The following is a 22,908-nucleotide window of genomic DNA, read 5'->3' as shown; positions in this document are numbered from 1 at the left end:
ATGTGACTATTGTCCGATGTTTAGAAATCCTTTGCTGCTGCATTTATATAACTTAGCTAGATTTAATTATCTCAGTGTGTGTGTGTGTGTGTGTGTGTGTGTGTGTGTGTGTGTGTGTGTGTGTATTCTCTCTTTAGTTTTGTGATGGAAGCACCATAGTTATATAGATTATGGTTCTGTGTAGACTAGACCATAACTAGTCAATATTTTGTAGTCAGTATCTACTTTATTTTCACAAACTAGAGTGCATCCAAATGTGTGAAATACTTTCCATGATAGAGCTAGTTAAAAACTTTCGCTAGGGGCCAACTGTGGTGGTGCCCACATTGAATCCTACCATACAGAGGAGGCAAGAAGATCTATGAGTTCAAGGTCAGCCTGGTCTGTACAGTGAGCCCCTATCTCATCAACAAATAAAGAGCATACTTCTGTTAGGGACTTGGGTAGAACACTTGGCTAGCACTTGAGAGGTCTTGGATTCAATCCTCAGACCCAAAACAAAAGCGGTCTTTTGTTAGATAATCTGAACTTGAATTTGGACTACATTTTGTTATGTTAGTCCTATGCTAGGTTTGTGAACCCATTCCTTTATGAATTAATCATTTAAAGAGCTTTTATGAAGAGCTTTTATGAAAAGGAAAATAATTGCTCATCAGTTGAGTTGATGAGTGACTTCTTTTTGACCAAATTACAGTTAATAGCTAACTGCTTATATTCTTGTGTTGAGGAAATTTCTGCTTACTGTCCACGTGTATGGTTGTGTATTAAAAATCTTAGTTTTAATACAATGGCAATGGGTTCTTGATCCTACTGCACGTACTGGCTTTGTGGGAGCCTAGGCAGTTTGGATGCTCACCTTACTAGACCTAGATGGAGGTGGGTGGTCCTTGGACTTCCCACAGGGCAGGGAACCCTGATTGCTCTTTGAGCTGACGAGGGAGGGGGACTTAATTGAGGGAGGGGGAGAGAAATGGGAGGTGGTGGCGGGGAAGAGACAGAAATCTTTAATAAATAAATAAATTTTTTAAAAAAATCTTAGTTTTAATTCTAATTGTACGATTGCTTTGACTATTCAAAATAGTATTTTTTAAGAGAATCTCTTGCTACAAATGCTAACTTTAAAGAGTGCTATCTCTGTGTGTGTGTTTTGTTTTGTTTTTTAGTCGCCCGTATACTAACAAGGTCATTACGTTATGGTACCGTCCACCTGAACTGCTCTTGGGAGAAGAACGATATACACCAGCTATTGATGTATGGAGCTGTGGGTAAGATAGGAACATTGGCTTATGGTACTAAAAAAAGTTTTATAGTGAGTTCAGATGAGAAAATTTAATAATGACAGCTCTACTTTTCTCTACTAGATGTATCCTTGGTGAACTCTTCACTAAAAAGCCTATATTTCAAGCAAATCAGGAACTCGCACAGCTAGAGCTAATAAGGTAAGCAGCTGGTGACAGCTTTGGGCATGGATGACGTCATGCTCCACAGAGTATTGAACTCATTTCAGGCTTGTCTCTTCAGGCGAGCAGCATGGTTCTCTTGAAGTCTAGTGACTACTAAAAGGAGGTCAAACTAGAGTGTGAGCCCTCTGGTACTGGTTCCGGTAAAACTAAGGATTTTAAAGATGTTTTTGTTTGTTCCTGTCTTTGTTATGGTGTTTTTGTGATGAAGAGATGGATTAAATCACAGAACTTAGTTCCTCATAAGACTGAGAAGGAAGAGTAATGTGAGGTAGGAGAATAAACACTTCATTCTGTGTACACATGGTAAGTTTACATTTACCTGTGTCTGTGTGCATACCCGAATCTGTGTGTATACATACCAACGTATGCCATTTTTTGTAGGCTGTCAGGATATAACTCACAAGCAGTTAACTCATACACATTAGTCAACTTTCTGTTTATATTGCTTTTTAAGAGAATTGTTCTGTTTTGTCTTTTTCTTTTCCTATGAAGAAGAGATTTCACATTCTAGGGCAGGCTGGCTTCGAGCTTACTATGTAGCTCAGGCTGACCTTGAACTCTTAGAAGTTCCCTTGCCTTAGCTTCTTTAGTGCTGAAATTACAAGTATAAAGTATCTCACCAAGTTTTAAATTATTTTATTTTTTTAAAAGAGTTTGGTTTCCTTTATAACAGTGTAAATTTAGAACTTTGGAGATGTGCATGAAAGTATCAGTGAGAATAAGATGTTTTGATAGAGAATTTTAAAGGAGACACGAATTTACAGCATTTCTCTTTTCTAACAAAATAAATATAAAGCAACAGACAATAAATAACCAGAGAAGGATTCCCAACTTCATCTTAAAAATTTGAAAGATATCATCTAGAAAGAAAATACTTTAATCAAAGGAGAAGGTCTGGAGAATGGATATTCTGCCTTTGGAGAAGTTCATTACAGGGTTAGAGTTTAGCTACTTCTTAATTCTCCCCTCAAAAGAAAAAAGATACCCCCTCCAACTTTAATATTGTTCTTTTCAGGGATTAAATCAGATTATTTTTTTCTTCTGCTGCTATAGAGCACAGAATAGAAACAAAAAGGTATGTTAGAGCCTCTTCTCTCTGGGGATAATGTACCCACTATAGGCAAAAGTACCCTTGTCATAACTAGCACTGCTTCAATTCCCGGGCAGCCAGTTGCCTCATAAAATTGAAGCACATGTCCCACCAGTGTCCAGACATGGAACTTTAATGAAATGATTAAGATAAAGGGGTGTGTCAACCTGTTTCCTTTTGTTACTACCCGAATGCCATAGGCTAGATAATACATACTGAATAGAAGTTCAGCTTATGATTCTCAAGGCAGTTCAGGATTGAGAAGCTATGGATGGCAAGGTCCTTTTATTAATAGCAAACTCTGCAAAGCCCTAAGATGACACAGGGAGAGACAGACAAAGCTAAGCAGAGGCTAGTTTTTATAATAGAGATGGCCCTGCAGTAACTCACTGCACTGACTTTCCTACCCCACAGTATTTATCAAATTCCATTAACATTGGACTTTGGGGTTAGGTTTTTAACACATGAAATTTAAGGAACTTACAAACCAAAGCCGGTACAGAGTTTACCGGGAACACATCACGCTTTTATCTTTCCTTTTTGTTAGACAGACAAGTGAACGAGAATCAAGAGGAAGTGTTGCTCCAAGTATACTTTTCAGTGCTTTTTATATAAACTTTTATAAGCATTAGTTAAATATTAGGATACACAAAAAATGAGAATTACCAAAGAATTAAGTAGAATATATTCAAATAAAATAGAACAAATTAGAATGCAAAAATGAAGGAAATACATATTTTAAAAAGAGCAGTAGGTGTGGGGAGGTGGTTCAGTGGGTAAAGAAAAGACACTTGCCACAAAGCCTAGTGACCTGAGTTTGAACCAGAGGACCAATATGATGGAAGGAGAGAACTAATTTCTGAAAGCTATCCTCTCCAGACATCTGCCACTACACATGGACATGCCTGCTGAGACATACATTGACAAATCAAATTATGTACATCAAACATAAAAATGTCATGGTTTAAATATTTTCTTAGAAGAAAATCATGGCCGTCAATGCAATTGTGTGCTGTTTACTGACCTTTGGTCAACCACAAATTGTATGGACAGTGGTGATCCAATAAAGCTGAAAATTGCTACCAACCAATGCTATCAGAGTTATTTTTAACATGGTGTTGCACAGATGGCTTACAGTTTGGGATGCCCACTCTACTGTGTTAGTCATTTGTAAGCATAGTACATACAGTCATTATGGTAGTTAGAGTTTCTGTTGCTGTGAAGACACCATGACCACAACAACTCTTATAAAGAAAAACCTTTAATTGGGTGGCTTGCAAGTCAGCTGTTCAGGACATTATCATCATGAGGAGACATGGCAGCATGCAGGCAGACATGGTGCTGAGAAGGAGCTGAGAGTTCTACATCTTTGATCCGCAGACAGCAGGAACTGACAGACACATGTGAACTGAACTAAATATAACTTGAGTGTAGGAGACCTCAAGGCCTAACCCCACTTCTGCCAACAGACCACACCTCCTAATAGTGCCACTCTCTCTGAGCTTATGGGGGCCAGTTATGTTCAAACTACCACAATCATTAAGTACACAATACTCACTAATGGTAATAAACCACTACTGCTTTATTTATTTAGTGTATTGTACTTGCTGTTCTCATGTGTACTTGTTCTTAATATGCCATGTTACTGGCTGCAACCTAAAATAACTGCCTCTTTTGATTGTACCAAGAAGCCACATCAAGTGATTGGCCTTTACAAAGTAGATTTAAGTACACCCTCTGATGTTTATACGATGAGAGAATCGCCTGACAGTGCAGTTAAGATTCCTGTTGTTAAATGAGTCAACGACAATATGTATAAGAATGGAAACAATGAAGTGAGCGTGCAGGTGACAAACTGGAGCAGCAAAATAAAACCAGGGAATGAAAAATACTTAATGAGCTACAATACAGAAAATGTAGAACTTTATGAATAAATCCAAGATTTCATTTTGGGATCATTTATACATATGCACCATGTAAATTTTGTAACTTATGAATGTGAAAAGAAATTCAGTGAATGAAGACTTTGATAGAGAAAATTACTTCAGATATAAAGAAAATAAAAACGTTGAGATCATTTAATTCAAAAAGCATAATTTTAAATACGTTAGAAAGCCCTAAATATATAAAATAACACTATCGAAGTATTACGTTGAAGAACCAGGCTTGGGCATGTTAGTGGTAAATTCTTGTTAAGTATTTATAAAACCATTAGTTACAATGTTCCTTAAACTATTATATAACAGTTTCCCAACTTTCTGTTTCATACTTTTATTTTCTATATTCCTCAGGAAATATTATCTTGAAGATATGGCATGCTAAAAGAATGGGGTTAGTAGCCTGGAACTTTCTAGTAAGGGTACATATTTATCCTACTCAGTTAAGAAATGTGAATATCAAGAGGTGGGTGGATGTTGAATTTTTTTAAGTTGTTTTATGTAGTTTAGTTAAACATAGAATCAGTTATTTCTCAGAAACCTTAAAACATTGTTCACTAGTTAACAATAAGCAAAAATTTCATATGTGAAAGAAAAGTAAAAAGAAAAGGATTATTATGCTAGTATATTGAAAATGCTTTTAATTTTTATACTTAAAAGAAATGCAACAAATAGAGACCAAAGCTAAATGCCAATGCTCTGTTGTGGGTATGATATGTACAAGTTAGTGATATGGAGTTCTATTCAATGTATCTTCTTCAAAGAGGAAGCCTTGGCAGGCTAGAAAATAAATCCTTAAATTACATATTGTGTATTTTCCTTTACTATGATTCCCTCTAAACCCCCCCCTCCCTTTTTTTTAAATTGTTGGTACTAATTTGTTGGATGCTGGAGCTAGTTTTCAAAAGAAGCATTGCTCTAGTCGTCTCGGCTGAATTATTTCAGTTAAACTTTCTTATATAGTTCAGTGTCTTCTGTTTAGTTTAAAAAGCTAAATCTTAGGAAAGTGAATTTATTCAGGGTCTTTCAAGTTAATAAGTGGAAAAATTGAGCTTTGAATTAACCATTGTATCCATGCAAGAAATGGGACTTCTGGAACTTTTTATATAGGATGTACCAGCAGTAATATTTAATAAAGACATTATTAAAATTTTCTATATTTGAGATTTCTGAAGGAGAGAAAGCAAACAGTATTATGGTTTTCATTAAGAACTTTATCATGAGGGCTGTAGAGATGGCTCAACAGTTAAGACCACTGGTTCCTCTTCCGGAGGACCCAGGTTTGATTCCCAGCACCCAATTGGCAGTTCACAACTGTCTATAACTCCAGGGAAGAGGATCTGACACCCGCACATAAAATAAAACTAAATTATTAAAAACAACAATAGCAGCAAAAACTACCTATCCTTTTAAAAAAAAAGAACTTTATTATGATAAAAATACATTGTATTCATGTAGGAACTTTTAAAAGAACGAATAAAAAATGTTAAAATGTTTTATAGTATTAACATAAATAAGGTTCATCTCAAGAATACAAGGAAATATTAGGACAAATGTTTTTGCTGTAATTTGTCATTTTAGTAGAAATGGCACAATCTCTTTATTTAATAGATTTGAATAAGTATTTGTTGGGGGGAAGCTCTTTAAGTATAAGGAAGTATTAAATATAGTAAAAATTATATCACTAATAGCCATAATAATATCTAATGATAGAATATTGGAGAAAAAGGGGAAAAGAAAAATTGCCTTCTAGTAATTGCCTAAAATTGTGTGAGAACAAAAAAACCTCATGATATATTAAAATATATCTATCATATACTTATCTGTAAAAGAAAACAGTAGCTTTTAAATATGTATACCAACTAGAAAATACAGTGGGGTGGGTGGACATCCTTCTGATAAAATTGCCAGTGTATCTGCATCTATAATATTGAAAAACCATAATCTTAAAATTTTAAGATTTTAGAAACTGTTGCAGAAGGATCTGGAAAGATGACTCAGTGGTTAAGAGCATTTGCTGTTCTTGCCTAGGATCTGAGTTTGATTCCTAGCACCCACATCAAATAGCTAACAATTGCCTATAATAACAGTTCCAGGGGATATGATACTCTGTTCTAACTTCCACAGGGCATCATATTTATAGGCACAAATTTATACACAGATCCATACAATATGCATAATTAAAAACTAAAATAGTTTTAAATGACTGTTGGAAAGGTATAGTTTGATTTTGATTATTAGGCTTTAAAGGACTTTTTAAAATGACTGTTTATTCTTTCTTAAATGTTGTTTTCTTTTATGTTTATTTTTATTTTTAAGTATGTGGGTTTGTGCACATGTGTGTAAGTTCTCCAAGAGTGCCAAAGGTGCTAGAGTTTCAGGTGGTTGTGAGCCTTCAGTTATGGGGTCCTCTACAAGAACAGCGTATGCTCTTAACCATTGAGCCATCTCTCCAGCCCCATTTTATATTGTCCCTCTCACTCATTGTATATACCAGCAGGGTGTAGTGACACATACGTTTAGTCCTAGCACTCCAGAAGTAGAAGCAAGCAGATCTCTGGGTTTGAGGTCAGTCTGGCCTGTTTCATGAATTTCAGGACAGCCAGAATTACATGGCGAAACTGATTTGAAGAAAAAAAAACCCAAAACATTGTTTTTTAAAATTTTATATGGATGGGTGTATATCATATACATGCAGAGCCTAGGGAGTCCAGAAAGAGGGTATTGGAATATCTGGCCTTCTGCAGGAGCAGTACATGCACTTAACTGCTGAGCCAGCTCTCCAGTCCCATTTTGTCTTACCTTACAGTATAGCCAGCATTTCCAAACACTGGTTTTCACACTAAACACTTGTTTTTGTTTTTTCTATCTGTGGGAGGATAAATTTGGAAATAATTAGGAAGGGAGTTGGGGACATTAAGAAGAAAAGAACCAGAGGACTTTTTTTAAGAATATGAGAGTTTAACACAGCTTATTCATACAAAATTACAATAACGAAACTACTTGAATTGATATATTCATATAATATATATGAATTAGTGGAAGTACATGAGAACTCTAAAAAGCAAAGAAGTTAATGTGTGTGGGCAATAGGCTATAATATAGAGGATAGCAAGTCAGTAATTTGGCTTAAAAATTCTTTTTTTAATTTTTGAGCCAATTACATAGCCTCACTATTTCACTCCAGGTAGCCTTAGAATCACTTTGTAGACCAGATTGGCCTCAAGGTTGTGATAATATTACTGGCTCCCAAATGTTGGGATTATGGGAATGTGACAACTATGCCCAGAATGCACAATGTTTGGTGATGGCATATTTGTTGTCATAGCTACATACTAAGAGTACCTTGGAGTCCAAGGGATAGGAATCCCCAAATTTATATTTGTAGTACACATACATGGGGTAGGGACTTACTTTTCATCACTGCCTGGCCTATAGTTTAAGTAGACCAGTCTGTCTGTACTCAGAGATCAGATCTACTGTTTCTGGCTCTCAAGTGCAAAGATTAAGGAGTGTGTACCACCACAGTTGGCTCAATGAATAGTTCTTAATAGTAGCTATGTGAGAACTTTTATCTGTGTTTGTTAATATATTTCAATGTATATTCTGGGTTTCTCAAACCAACATTTACCAGCTTTCCAAGAGATTAAATTGAAAGCATTTCTGTTAAAACTAGATATCAGAATTGCCTAATAATGCGCCATCATCATCATTTTAGCACTGTTTGAGAATTGGTTAACTCTGCATGTGTGTGTTTTGTAAATCTGTAAAGCTTCAATTTTGAACCTTTCCTATATATTTCCAGATTAACTGCTTAGAAAATACAATGGGCTAAAAATAATACTAAAAAAAAAAAAGACCAAGTGCCCATCTTTAATTCCAGCACTTGGGAGGCAGAGGCAGGCGGATTTCTGTGAGTTTGAGACCAGCCCGATCTACAGAGCAAGTTCCAGGATAGTCTCCAGAACTACAAAGAAACCTGTCTCTGGTGGAGGGGGTGGGAAGAAAGCTGTCAATAGGAAACACTAGGTCTTATAGCAGAGAGAGAGAGAGGGGGGGGGAACTTAAATAGATTATTGCCAGGATGGAAACGAAATGTAAAGCTTTTAGGTTTAGACTATCAAGAATTTTGGGGTCTTGTGTGCTGCTCTTGATAACTTTAGAACTTTTCAACAGTGCATATAAGAAAACATTTGAAATTCTTTAGCTTGTGTTTGTGTGAGTGTTAATAGGCGCGTGTTTTTTTCTCTGCCTGTAACATATTTCTCTTACTCTCTCCCACCTGGCTGTGATTTATAGTTAGAACTATAGCCAAAAATCTTCATCTTTTCTCTCACTTAAATTTTCTTTAATATCAGGAGTTGAAAGTGCCCTTCATCTCTCTATTCCAGTATACTCTATAACCTGGCTGTGATTTATAGTTAGAGCTATAGCCAAAAATCTTCATCTTTTCTCTCACTTAATTTTTCTTTAATGTCAGGAGTTGAAAGTGCCCTTCATCTCTCTATTCCAGTACACTCTATGTTATTAATGTGCATGCATGTGCCAGGAACCAAGAGAACCACCTAGCCATGTAGTCAGAACACAAAGGATGACACAAATGCTAAAGGAACAGCATGTGAAGGAACGTCCATTCTGCATAGTCTTGGGAAGAAAAGACCTTGTTCAGTAGACTGATGAGGGCACAGCTTCTTAGAATCTAGCAGAAATGAAGGAGCAGTCTAGGCAAAGATGCATTCTGAGAGGGGATGAGCTTCATATGAATGAGCCTGTGCCCTTTTTTTCTTAACATGGTAAGCCTTACTGACAGTTTTACTAATGATATCCATATAATCTTGTGATTTTTATATACTAAAGCCTATTTTCCCGGTGTTATTACCTGTGTTTATACCAAACTATTGAGGAATTTCAAGGTGGTCAAAGAGTAGAGCAATTGAAATACATAAATGCTTGTGGCCAGTGGCACTGCTAAAACTGCAGAACTGCACTACTTCAAGTCTACTTACTACCTTCAGGGTGCTCTTGTTTGCATGTAGAGGTAGTTATTTAGGAAGTTTGTTTCTGCTGTTAATACCAGGCTACCTTATGTTTGTGAGAGGACCATGCCAAGACTCCCAAACCAGAGTGAGACATATACTAAATTCATTTCCTTAATTTATAACACATAGGCAGTATATTCTAAACATCACCCGTGTTGTAAGATTTTATTTAATAGGAAGGTTCTTTAGTAGATTAAATGTATTTCTGGAAGATTTGGGGATTTTCAAATAAAATTGTGAAGATTAAAGTATTTAAACTTCTTATACATTATATGAAGGTCTTTTGTATGCTTAACAACTACTTGATTTTCTTTTAAATACTGGTGGTATTTATTAGTTTTTGTATGTAGTTTGTAATTATGAAATTCCTTTTTTTTTTTTTTTTTTTGGGTACAGCCGTATATGTGGGAGTCCTTGTCCTGCAGTGTGGCCTGATGTAATCAAACTGCCATATTTCAACACCATGAAACCAAAGAAGCAATATCGGCGAAAGTTAAGAGAAGAATTTGTTTTGTAAGAAAGGGATGCTTAAATATCCATATTGCATTGATTGTTTATTTTGAAGTCATTTTGAGGTTTAAGGTTTTTTTGTTTTGTTTGGTTTTTGTCTTTTGTTGCTATTTGAATCAAAGTTTTACAAACTGCCCTTGTATTCTCTATATATCCGAGGTTGACCTTGACTGTTAGGTGCAGGGTGTACCTTAGCACACACAGTTCGGAGAGTTGTTTCTTAAGAATTCTAACTGTCCTAGGGACCCAGACAGATGTATTGCAGCTCTGCTTCTAGCGCTTTGTGTTGCCCATTTCCCTTTGCTGCATAGAGAGGCCTTCACTACACTCTAGAGTCAATAACTGGGCCAGTACGCTGTATTTGTTTACATGAAAAAACTTTAATAACTGTGTTGTAATTTTTTTTAAAGAGTCTTGAGTTTAAGTTTTTATTTTAGGAGGCTATTTAGTTTTTAATTTATGGCAGTGGATGGCTCATAGAGTAATAAAAGATGCTGTTTGCTAAACAGTCCAAAAATAACAATAGTTCTTGCAAAGAAAATTGATAGTTATAATACTTCAACTGATTATTACATTAGCTTTTAGATATTCATCACCTACATGAATTTATTAGTTAATAACAAAGTAATGAGGGTTTTAAAGATACAGGTAATCAGAGTAAGAAGTTGGTATTTAAAATGCAATTTTAAATTAATTTTCAAATTTGATGCCAAATACATTTCTTTAAAATAAGTGCTCAAAGGGCTGTGGTTAGAATTCAGTAAACAGATGGTAGTGGACAGTTCTGGTGGAAGCATGGAAGACCCATACACTGACTGATAGAGAAGCGGTCAGTAAACACTGTATTCATGAGGTTTCAGATGGGAACAAGGATTCCACTAGGAACCGGGTTACAGGACCGTGGGAGGAACAGGATGGCCTTCTTCCTGTAACCTGAAAATTGGAATAAGGTTGAACTGAAAAGTAATGGACTGATGTATGTGGCAGAGATCCCTCCCATCAAAGTCTCTGGGGTTTCAAAATGCAAATGCGTTAGAACTGCATTTAAAAGACAAGAGCTAGAGCATAGAGCTTGTGTGAAGACAGTGCTTGACTTTTGTGTCCTTTGGTGCTAGTATCCCTGCAGCTGCCCTGGACTTATTTGATTACATGCTTGCCTTGGATCCCAGTAAGCGGTGCACTGCTGAACAGGCTCTTCAGTGTGAGTTTCTACGAGATGTGGAACCTTCCAAAATGCCTCCGCCAGAGTAAGTGACGATCTTTTGTTTTAGATTTTATTTTTGCAGAATCTGGACAGCCTTGAAAACTTTGTTAGTTAGTTGTCATGAGCAGAAGATATTCTGTGACTAAGTTGAGTTAGGTAAAACAGGAGAAAAGTATTTGCACATCAAGAGTGCAGGTGCTTGTTTATTGAGTTTACAGTAGAACAGCAAAAACAGCCCTTAGCGTTTCTTTAGCTGCTATAGGATAGTGTTATGTTTCAGCGTGGTGGAGTACATCCATCAAGAACTTAGCCTCTAGTGGTCCTGCTTTAGCGGAAGCTTTTGAGTGCTGTGCTAAGCTTAATTTTTACAATCCTTTAAGGTAGGTATTATTATTATTATTATTATTATTATTATTATTATTATTATTATTATTATTATTATTACCACTGCTTAACAGAGGAGGAAGCAGGCTCAAAGAGGTTAAAAAACTTGCCCAAGAATACAAATATGGTAAAGGGTGGTGTCACCTCTCAAACTGAAGTCAGTTTTATAAGAAATAAGATCTGAAAATACTCTGTAACATATCCTGTACAATAGAAAATCCTTAACATTACCTAGAAGAATGTTTGCAATGAGTAAGATCATAGAAAGAAAATGCATAGTTTGGGGAATCGGGATAGCTGATTTCTTGAATCATCTTACAGCTTCTGTAATTTGTCTAGGGTTGCTTGGGAAGAAGGCAGTCCATTTGCCTCTCCATGATAGGGTCTAAAGTTTTGTAGGTATTTCCTTGGTAACTCTTAACATGATCAATACAGCATTACAAAGCAAGCCTGTCTCCAATAAAATATTTTTGTATAATAAAATGCACATATTTTTAATGAATAAGCATGAGCTTTAGAGTTCAAATTCTGGCTCTTCTACTTACATGGAGTTTATTTTCACAGGGCTTGTCATGATAAACTCCATTAGGATTATATTGAACTATATATAAATGGCCCATGGAATAATTTGAAAGTTAAAGAGTAACTATCATCTGACATACAGAAAGACTGAATCATTCACTAGGTTTTCTGTTGTTTCTGTTTTTATTTTTTACTTTTTTTTTTTTTTTTTTTTTTTTGACTCAGAGTTTGGTTGTACTACACTCAGTTTAGTACAGGCTGACCTGAACTCAGTTTCCTCCTGTCTATGCCTCTTGAGTGCTGGAATGATAGGTTTGCACCGCCATAGCTGGATCAGATACCATTGAACTAAGTGTTTAGTATTTGTGGTTCTTTTGCTTATTTAGAATATATCAGTAGTTTCCAAGTGGTTTGACTATAGTCACCTATCAAAGTGACTTTTTTTCTCTCTTAACTTTTGATTTTGCATTTTGATCTCTACAGAAAGATAGAATAGGAAAACGAGCATTTATATATTCAGTAATTATTGACATGTGAACACATTTGCTTTGTTACTTTATAAACTTTTTCTGAAGTACTTGAATATAAGTTGTTGCATGAATCTATAACAACTAGAACTTCGCTATACATCCTATTATAAAGCATAAAAATTAATAATAGTGCTTATTAAAGTCTCTCCAATCGTCCAATAACTTTTTTTTTTTTTTACAAACTTCCTGTGGAGTCATGGTTGAACCATTTGTTCAGAACTCACATCACTTCACTTTTTTGTCACCCTTAGAGGATTTTGATGACACTGACTTCACTTTTTAGTGGACATCAAACCCAGGGCCTCACATACCAGGCAAGTGCTGCCACTAAACTGCATCTTCAGTCCTAATAAGAGCCAACATCCCCAAATCTTATTTTGATTGCTTTTCTGTAATCACGATTAGATTAGTATTTTTCAGTGCCAGAATAATACCTACAAGGTAATACGTGTTTCCTGGTAGAGTTCTTCAACAAAAATATAATAAGATTTTGTCCTGTTATTGGTAGTGCAATTCTGATAACATAGTCCACATGAAAGGATTCTCATAAAACTATATCAAGCTTATTTGGAGTTAATTTTTGAAACCAATTTTACAAGTTGCAAAAGATGTAATAGTGATTTTTTAATTAACAGTTTTAAGTATTTCAGTTACATTAATCTTGTAAATGTATCCACCGGAGTCTATATATTGAGGCCTTTCAAGTTGTGTGTATAGTAGCTTAGAAAATCTTCAGCATTTGGACATTGTACTGTTTTGATCTTGAACTTCCATTTCTTACATTTTTATTGTAACGTAACTAGTATATTAATCATGGTATTGTACTTTTTAAAAACAGGCTATATCTACCAATGGATTTTAATTTTAAAACATTTTTTATACTGTACTATGTATGAATGTTAGTATGGTAATTTTGTGCTGTATTAGTAGTAAACGTTTCGGTTAAAACCATCAATGAATTTTGTTAGCTATGCAGTCTATTAGAAGTGATCGGGCTGAGATCTTTTCCTCTAAGTAATTCATGTAGTAATTTACATATCTCTGAATCAGTGCTATTTACTGTAGATTGAGACATGGTTCCACATTAATTATATATTGCTTTTTATTTTCAAAAATGCCCTTGCAAATAAGCAGTCACTGAAAGGAGTTGTGCATAGCTATAACACTGTCTTTAAACTCCTTCTACAATAAGTATCAAGAGCTTTTTTTATTTCTGGCAGTTGTGGTGCATGCTTTAATTCCAGCACTCAGAAGGCAGAAGCACGTGGATTTCTGTGAGTTCAAGGCCAGCCTAGTTAAAGAGCAAGCAGGACAGCCAGGGTGGTTACACAGAGAAACCCTGTCTCAAAAACAAAACAAATAGGCATCATCAACAACAAACAACCCAAACAAACAAAAAGTCTTTTATTTAAAAAAAGAAAAGAAAATAAGATCAGGAACTGGAACAATTGCTCAGTGGTTAAGATTATTCATTGCAGAGGACCTTGGTTTGGTTTCCAGCACCCAACTGGTGATTTCACTACTATATAAAACTCCAGTTCCAGGGGATAAAGTGTTCTCTTTTGACTTTTGTGGACATCATGTTGCACAGACAAACACATACAAATTAAAAAACAAAAGAAAAAAATAAGATCATTTGAAAAGTCTTTCCCCTGCAGATCTCCTGACAGTAAGGACCTGAAAGCTCATTTAGATATTTATTAATTTTTTTTTTACTGGCTCTACCAGTTTTTGTTCTATGCCTTCATATATTTGTGCGTGTTTTGTTTTGTTTTTGTTACAAACTGTAATTCTTGTCAAACAAGGCCCAATAACTCAAATTTAATTTTTATCAGAATATGCTTCACTGTGCTTTTCTATTAAAAAGTAAATAGCAAGCCGGGCGATGGTGGCGCACGCCTTTAATCCCAGCACTCAGGAGGCAGAGGCAGGTGGATCTCTGTGAGTTCGAGACCAGCCTGGTCTACAGAGCTAGTGCCAGGACAGGCTCCAAAGCCACAGAGAAACCTGTCTCGAAAAACCAAAAAAAAAAAAAAGTAAATAGCAGTATACTTAATGGATATTCTGTGAAACTATTATGGTGTGTATGCACTTAGATACATCACTGAAGCAGTCAGGCCAAAGGTTTTCATTGCATTAATACTATATTTAAATAAAGTTCTCTAAACCACATGTAATACCCTCTACTTTATAAGAAAACTGTGAAATAGCGGTGGTATTCCTTTGAAAAATAAGTATATAGCTAACATTTTTGATACATTTTTAAAATAATCAAATTGTTGAAAAAATATTTTGATTATTTTTTTTTAGAAAAAACAAATGAATAAAAGTATAGAAATAATTCCACTAATATGTAGTGGATATTTTATCAACTTTTCTGATGTCTTTGTAACTTTAAAAAGTTTGTATGTTGGGCAGTGGTGGCACATGTCCTTAATCCCAGTACTCGGGAGGCAGAAGCAGTTGGATTGCTGTGAGTTTGAGGCTACCCTGGTCTACAAAGCATGGTCTACACAGGTAGAGCTATTACACAGAGAAACCCTGTCAAGAAACAAACACAAAACAAACAAACAAACAAAATAGTATTATATAACTATGTAACTAAAAAGTGACTTAGATGGCTGCTAGCTTATGCCTTATTAACAATATTAAAACCATTAAACACTTGCACAATAATATGGCCATCTATAATTAACTATTTCGTGATATGTCTTGATAAACTACTTTTAGATCACTGATGATCAGTCAGTGATATCAATCACAAATACAGTGCTTTGCCCTTGATAGACATTAACATATTATGTCTGTCCCCAGGAAATAGGTAATAACTGTTAATCCCATTTTTAAAGAAAAACTGTGATACAGAGGTCCAGTAACTTGCTTGACAAATTAAGTGACTGAGCCAGCATTTGAACCTTCAAGGAAGCACATACTTTTGATTATCTGGAGACCATGCCTGATTTGTTTGGAGAATCAGTGTCATTAATTAGATTATCATAAACTTATGTTTATATTTTGTAGAGATGAGTATTAAGGTAATTCATTCATAATGAATCTCTTTAAATTATGGGAGGGAACAAATCCTTTTCCTGGATTTCTTTGCTTTTCCACAAGAGTATTGTATTTCTTGGCTGTCATAATGGAGGAGGTGTAATGAATGATTTTATTTACTCTAATCTATAGTACTGCAGTATATTTGAAATCAACATCCCAACAGAGGCTGAAGCACACATCATAAAACACAAACACAGTCCCAGAAAGGAAAGTCTTTTAGAGGGTTTTTGATGCCTTAAAGCTTCCCAGTGTCAACCTTTCCAATTGTCCCTTTGTTTGTTATCCAGGAGGTTTTTGCACGCTGAGGCAATGCACCATAGTAAGATGGCTGAGAGGTATGCCTTCGTTTTGTTTTCAGACCTCAGGTGCACAGACTTGGTTTAATCATGATCCTTGTGTCACTCATCATTGGTCCATGCATGGCTCTCTTTTATTTATTTTAGTTACTTTAATTAGTTTTTTAAATGTTAATAAGCAGCCATGAGCCTACCAAGCAAAAGCTAGAACCTTGAAAATAACCCACTTTAATCATATCATAATCCCTCCTCCTACCTACGTGTTCTGTTACCCTCTTCCTCCTGAGGTAACCATCATTCCTGTTTCCTTATTCTTGTATATATTTTCTGTTGCCATCTGTATGTATTCATAAAAAAATAATTTAAAAAATGTAGTTGTTTTTCATTTTATACAAAGGTATGCTGTTTTGTAATCCTGTGGAAATGACATTTTTATTAATATTATATTGCTAAGATTCAAGCATTCTGTTGCATATGCCTTTATTTTATAATATGAGAAAGTAATTGTGGAAGAATTTACGTGAGCATTCAGGGCATTCTTCTAGCTCAGTTTGAAAAGAGTCCATGTGGAAATGAAGTTCCTTTACCTCAGGTACACCTTGGAAAGACATTGTGTACCTCTTGGTAAACATCAAGTTGAGAAGAATAGGCGTATATTACTAGATGGTATTGCTTAAAAGAATCTAGATATTCTGGGCAAGTTTATTAACCTTTCCAAGCCTTAGTTTTCTCACCTTTAAGCTAGAGAAAAGTAATAGTAAGTTTCCATGGGCTTTGTAACTGGGATAAAAAGAAAATATTTGTAAATCAAGTATTTGTCTTTCTTTAAGGAAAAGTTATTTACTAGTGTTCAGTGTTATAGAATTATATTAAAATGAAAAATTATTCTAGAATTAGAGGTAATTTTGGTAGTTACTAATCACACAGAATTCTGTTGATAAGCAATGAGCCTCTCTGTGTCTGGATTACCTGTTCTCGAGACTCATCTTTAGAATCAGTTTATTTTAAAAGCAATTGGTTATAGTAGTAAATATGTAACTAAAAAGTGAAAGAAAAAAGTTTTACTAAAAAGTTTTGTACAGCCGGGCGATGGTGGCGCACGCCTTTAATCCCAGCACTCGGGAGGCAGAGGCAGGCGGATCTCTGTGAGTTCAAGACCAGCCTGGTCTACAGAGCTAGTTCCAGGACAGGCTCCAAAGCCACAGAGAAACCCTGTCTCCAAAAACAAAAAAAAAAAACAAAAAAAGTTTTGTACAAATCTTATATTCTAGCTTTTATTCTCCTTTATGTCTGGCTTCTACAAATAGCGTGTTTCTTCATCCTTTTTCAAATCCTGTTCAGTGTACAGTGTGCTATAAGAACTGGTTATAAAAGGTTGTATGAAGGGTAATAGCCAGATTTTAACTAATACGTATTCTTCATAATTTCAATGAACAATTACTTATTGATTATTCAGAAGACAAAACTAGGTCATCTCTACAACAGGGCACTTGCACGTGTGAATGCACAAGCAGCTGTGACTGTATGCATTAGGCCCACACGGGATCAAGTCAGAAAGAATCTCAGTTGGTGGGAGGGAGTGGGTCATAAAGGCCACTCTCAGCTGAGGAGAAATTGGCAGTTAATGGCTGCTGTGAAAGGGAGAGTCACCTTTTTCTTCAGGGCTGTGGCCTCTGTAGAGTTCACTCCTGTTCCTGCAGGTAGCCCTTTATCCGTGGACATACTGGTAGCACCAAGTAGATTTAGTGAGTTTTAAGAGAGAGAGAATAGAGGTTTAGAGGAGATAGGGAAGGAACTTGAGGGGAGGGCAGGTGGGATGTACTTAATCAGACATTATATGCATGAATAAAATTTTTAAACAATAAAAATTAGGACAAATAATTAAAAAGAAAAATATTCCATTGCTAAAGTTAAAACCCTGAAGTATGATGGAATTTTACTAATGTATGTATGTATGTATCTACGTATGTATGTATTTATGTATGTATGTATGTGTATGAAGTCTTCCAGAATGGTTTGCGGGAGGGGAATATCTTTAGTGGTACATTGTAACATTAGCATTTCTTGTTATGCATTTGTGATTTAGTATTCATCTATGTTTTTCAGCCTTCCTTTGTGGCAAGATTGTCATGAATTATGGAGTAAAAAGCGAAGAAGACAGAAACAGATGGGCATGACTGATGATCTTTCCACAATCAAAGCTCCCAGAAAGGATCTGTCTCTGGGCTTAGATGACAGTAGAACTAATACACCCCAGGGTGTGCTGCCTCCTACACAATTGAAATCTCAAAGCAACTCAAGTGTAGCACCTGGTCAGTAATATTTTTGTGGCTTATTTTGTTCATACTGCTTCATGACCTGTGTTGAATGTGTTTATTCTGCTTGAATATTATGGCAGAAAGGTAAACGCTGAAGCTTCTTTGGTGAGCTTGACATTCCTTTATTGTTTGTGTCAGCACAAAGGTCTCATTGCTGCTCACACTATAGTGTTAAGCAATCTCATCATGTATTTGTCATGATTGGTCAGATTTCTTTTTCTTTGTTTCCCTAGTTCAGGAGTCAGTATATATATTGAAACATATACTCCTAAAGATGATTACCCAAAAAGTCAATAATGCCTTTCATTAACACTAGTCTGTGAAGTTCAATATTTAATGTCTATGGATGCTTAAGGCATAGAAAACATAGGAAGACAGCCAAAACAGCAATAGAAGTTCTTTAGCCCATTGATTGATATCTTTACATCATCCTTACTAAGAAGCTATATTTTAAAAGATTGGAACCTGCTATTTAAAAGAATACTTTATACCCAGTTATTTCTATCATTCATATTTATCTATTTATTGGTAGGGTTTCATTGTGTAGCCTTGGCGGTCATATAACTTTTTTTGTAACCAGGTTGGCCTCAGACTCAAAGTTTCACCCATCTCTGCTTCCCACGAGCTGGGATTAAAGATGTCTGCCACCATGCTTGGCTAGTTGATAGCTTTTATAAAACGAAATCTCAGTTTCCTTCAAGAACCCAGGAATCTGCCTATTCTAGACTGAATATTGGACAAAGAAAAAAAACTAGATGTGTCTTACTGGTAATGAGTTAATACGCAATATGCGTGTTTGTGTAGGCCTTTCTAACTCAAAATGACCTAACTTTTTGTGTAAGTAACTTGAATAAAAATACAGAGATTTTTCTCATTTTCTGCAAAATATTCTAGTTTTAATTTCTAAGTTAACTTCACTTTTGAGAGTAGTATAGCCTGATAAGGATTTCAGATTCCAGGCCCTTTGGCAAGTTATTCATTCTTTTAGACTGATAAACTACAAAGTGCTCAGAAAGTACCTGATACTGCTAACAGCTGTCTTCATTGCTGATGGTTCAAATCTGCACATATGGTCGTCTGATGGTCTTGGTTTCTCTTTTGAAACATATACTCCTAAAGATGATTACCCAAAATAGAATGTAGTTTTAATTTATGTTGTAGTTAGATTTTGAACATCATGATGAATAAAGTGAAGTGCTCTTTTTACATTATTGCTGAACGCCCTTCCTCAAATGTAATTTAAATGATGTGTAATGAAGACATTTTGGGGGTTGGAAAGTCTATGAATTATGGCAGTTCTAATTAATACATTTTGTCTTTAGTAATAACAGGCCCCGGACAGCCGTTAAACCACAATGAATTGGCAATTCTTCTAAACCTACTACAATCTAAATCAAGTGTTAATATGGCTGATTTTGTCCAAGTGTTGAACATTAAGGTAAACTCTGAGACTCAACAGCAGCTAAATAAAATAAACCTTCCTGCTGGAATTTTGGCAACAGGTGAAAAACAGACAGATCCATCAACACCACAACAGGAGTCTTCAAAATCATTGGGAGGAATTCAGCCTTCACAGACCATCCAGCCTAAAGTGGAAACTGATGCCGCCCAGGCTGCTGTGCAGAGTGCATTTGCAGTTCTCTTGACTCAGTTAATAAAGGCTCAGCAGTCAAAGCAGAAAGAGGTCATGCTAGAAGAGCGGGAAAATGGATCGGGACATGAAGCTCCTTTACAGCTCAGGCCACCTCCAGAACCTAGCACTCCGGGATCTGGTGAGTGATTGGCTAGTAGTTGTTGCTATCTATGGTGTTCACTGTTCGATGACATTTGTAAAGACATTCTCAGGTCACTGGTGATAGTGACCTACTCAGTTTACTTCCTGGAATATATTATTAGCAAATTGTCCATTTATGATATTATTCTTTATGATTACCTTAGAAAAGAATAACTGTATAAATAAATTTACAATAGCCCGTTGTTCTGAACACAAAAGGATAAATATTGTGTGTAGTTACCTACTCCCCAAGCTTTAAATGTGAACATAGAGAGTACCTTTGGAAAGCTGAGTAGTCTATTCCTTTAATGACCTTTTGTTTAAGTGGTGGTAGGCAATATGGGTACTTGTGAGACCTCCTTTTGCATTTGACATTTGTTAGACATTGAATATTTGATCATTCTTGGGACCACTCCTTTTGAGTATTTCATTTTCTATAGTAGCTTTTGACACTTGCTTTTGTTTCACTTAGGGCAAGATGATCTCATCCAGCACCAGGACAGGAGGATAATGGAGTTGACACCAGAACCAGACCGGCCTCGGATTCTGCCCCCTGATCAACGACCTCCTGAACCTCCTGAACCACCACCAGTCACTGATGAGGACCTGGATTATCGGACAGAAAACCAGCATGTACCCACCACTAGTTCTTCACTAACCGACCCTCATGCTGGAGTGAAGGCAGCCCTCTTACAGCTGCTTGCTCAGCATCAGCCCCAGGAGGATCCCAAAAGAGAAGGTGGTATTGATTATCCCACAGGAGACACGTATGTGCCCACTTCAGACTATAAGGACAACTTTGGATCTGCTTTCTCTGCCGCTCCTTATGTTAGCAGTGATGGTCTAGGAAGTAGCTCTGCTGCTGCACCTTTGGAACCACGTAGTTTCATTGGGAACTCAGATATTCAGTCTTTGGAGAACTACAGTACTGCTTCATCTCACACTGGTGGCCCACCTCAAGCTTCTGCCTTTTCCGAGTCATTTCCCAGTTCAGTAGCTGGATATGGAGACATTTACCTCAATGCTGGTCCCATGTTGTTTAGTGGAGACAAGGACCATAGATTTGAATATAGCCATGGTCCTATCGCAGTCCTCACAAACAGCAACGACCCTTCCACAGGGCCAGAGAGTACTCATCCCTTGCCAGCAAAGATGCACAACTATAACTATGGTGGTAACTTACAGGAAAATCCAGGTGGCCCTAGCCTCATGCATGGGCAGACCTGGACTTCTCCTGCCCAAGGACCTGGATACTCACAAGGATACAGAGGACACATTAGCACATCAGCTGGCAGAGGTCGAGGCAGAGGGTTACCATACTGAGTATCTTGTTTTTCCTCAGGCACATCATTTTTATCTGGAAAGACTTTTCTAGCTGCAATTTCAGGCAGCAATCCAAGAGACTTGAATAATATTAATTCAACAACAGCTTTATTTTTATGTGGAAAAGGGTCTTGCATACAATAGTGAAAAACAAAAACAAAAAAAAAACTTCGCTTAATTTCATGCTGTTCTTACAACTAGCTCTATTGATTGTACATCGTCACAGATTTTAGTTAACAGTTTTATTTTGTATTCTTGCAGTTTTAAGTGGATGCTAACATTAGGGACATAATGTTTTTATGGCCCTGTTGCAGATCTTCTGAACTATGCACACTTGTGCTTTTTTTTGTAAGTTTGGACCAACTTTTATGTAACAACCAACCCTTTCCCTCACCCTTCCAGTTTTACAACAATCAGAAAGGGCACTGATTTATTTGGTATTTTCTTTTTACAAAGCTACCTTTAGTCAAAGGTCACTGTCAGTCTTTGCACCTGCTTTCAGTGTTATTGTGAAAGGTGTACTTTGTGCTCATTTCAGAAAATAAAACACAACCTTTCTCTTGATGCAACAGTTTTATATAAAAAATGGTCAACATTATTTTTGTTTTGTTTTTCAGGTTACCATAACCCAGCAAAATTCATTCAAATGAAATAGTGGTTTTTATATGAAAACTATGGGCAGGGTGGGAGGGGTTGAGTAAGTGCCTTAACTGGTAAGCTTAAGGACTGAGGATGAAGTTAGCCTGTACACCCACTTGTCTTTTAAGGGAGTCTGCATTGTGTTGAAGAAGCAGGAAGCTCTCAGTTTTTAGGAGTTGCCTGGCCAGTTCTGTTAAGTCCATTCCCTCTGCCTGTCACACTGTCCTTTTCTGCCTGTCTTTTGCCTGTGTTAACTTTCACTGTTACCTTCTCTTGGTAGTGGTATAAGAGAAAAGAAAGGGAGAACTCAGTACCTTCTGTTACTTCTGAGAAGTACTAAAAAACATTATCACTTAAGTGTTTGAAAGTAATAGCTGGCTAAATTTTAGAGTACTCTCTTCTTTCTGGCTGCCATGCTGACCCAGTTTCTACTTGGAAGACAGGATTTTTGAAGCAAGTATGTAATAATGATTCAAATAATAAATGTATTAAAGTTCACAGAAGGAGGGTGGCAAACACCATATCTTAAGTTATGTCATTATTTTTAAAAGTCAACGTAAGTAGAAATATGTCCTAGATTTAATTTAGTAAAGCAAAATGAAAACTCAGAGAATTTTGTGAAATTTACTGTAACTTCTGCCAGATTAGAGCAGTGCTACTAGGTTGTTTTAATGTTTTTTCTTCTATTAAACTCAACCAAGAAAGAATAACTGTAATGTTGTCAAGTCTCACTATGCTTTACATTTACACACGAACACACTATTATATTTCTAGAAAGGAACCAAAGGTAAATAACCAGCATTTCCCTTATCACTAATAGACTCG

The 22,908-nt window shown here is 36.1% G+C and overlaps 1 protein-coding gene across 6 annotated transcripts in view; it reads left to right on the top strand.

Moving 5' to 3' along the window:
• Positions 1–22,787, top strand: part of Cdk13 (cyclin dependent kinase 13) — a 97,764-nt gene extending 74,977 nt beyond the window's left edge. For 2 of the 6 annotated variants that reach the window (XM_013353133.2, XM_026788381.1), the window contains 8 exons: positions 1,164–1,265; positions 1,362–1,439; positions 9,926–10,042; positions 11,155–11,286; positions 16,021–16,068; positions 18,136–18,341; positions 19,670–20,119; positions 20,594–22,787. In XM_013353133.2, the coding sequence (XP_013208587.1) occupies positions 1,164–1,265; positions 1,362–1,439; positions 9,926–10,042; positions 11,155–11,286; positions 16,021–16,068; positions 18,136–18,341; positions 19,670–20,119; positions 20,594–21,444 (1,984 nt within the window). In that variant the 3' untranslated portion in view covers positions 21,445–22,787. The remainder of the gene's footprint in view (positions 1–1,163; positions 1,266–1,361; positions 1,440–9,925; positions 10,043–11,154; positions 11,287–16,020; positions 16,069–18,135; positions 18,342–19,669; positions 20,120–20,593) is intronic. The other 4 variants (XM_026788383.1, XM_026788382.1, XM_005365448.3 and 1 more) reach the window with 4 other exon arrangements.
• Positions 22,788–22,908: the final 121 nt, after the last annotated feature.

Source organism: Microtus ochrogaster, unplaced genomic scaffold (genome assembly GCF_000317375.1).
Source record: "Microtus ochrogaster isolate Prairie Vole_2 unplaced genomic scaffold, MicOch1.0 UNK2, whole genome shotgun sequence".
In the NCBI taxonomy this organism is placed as follows: Eukaryota; Metazoa; Chordata; class Mammalia; order Rodentia; family Cricetidae; genus Microtus; species Microtus ochrogaster.
The sequence above is the reverse complement of the archived record's forward strand: the minus strand, read 5'-3'. Positions and strand labels throughout refer to the sequence as shown.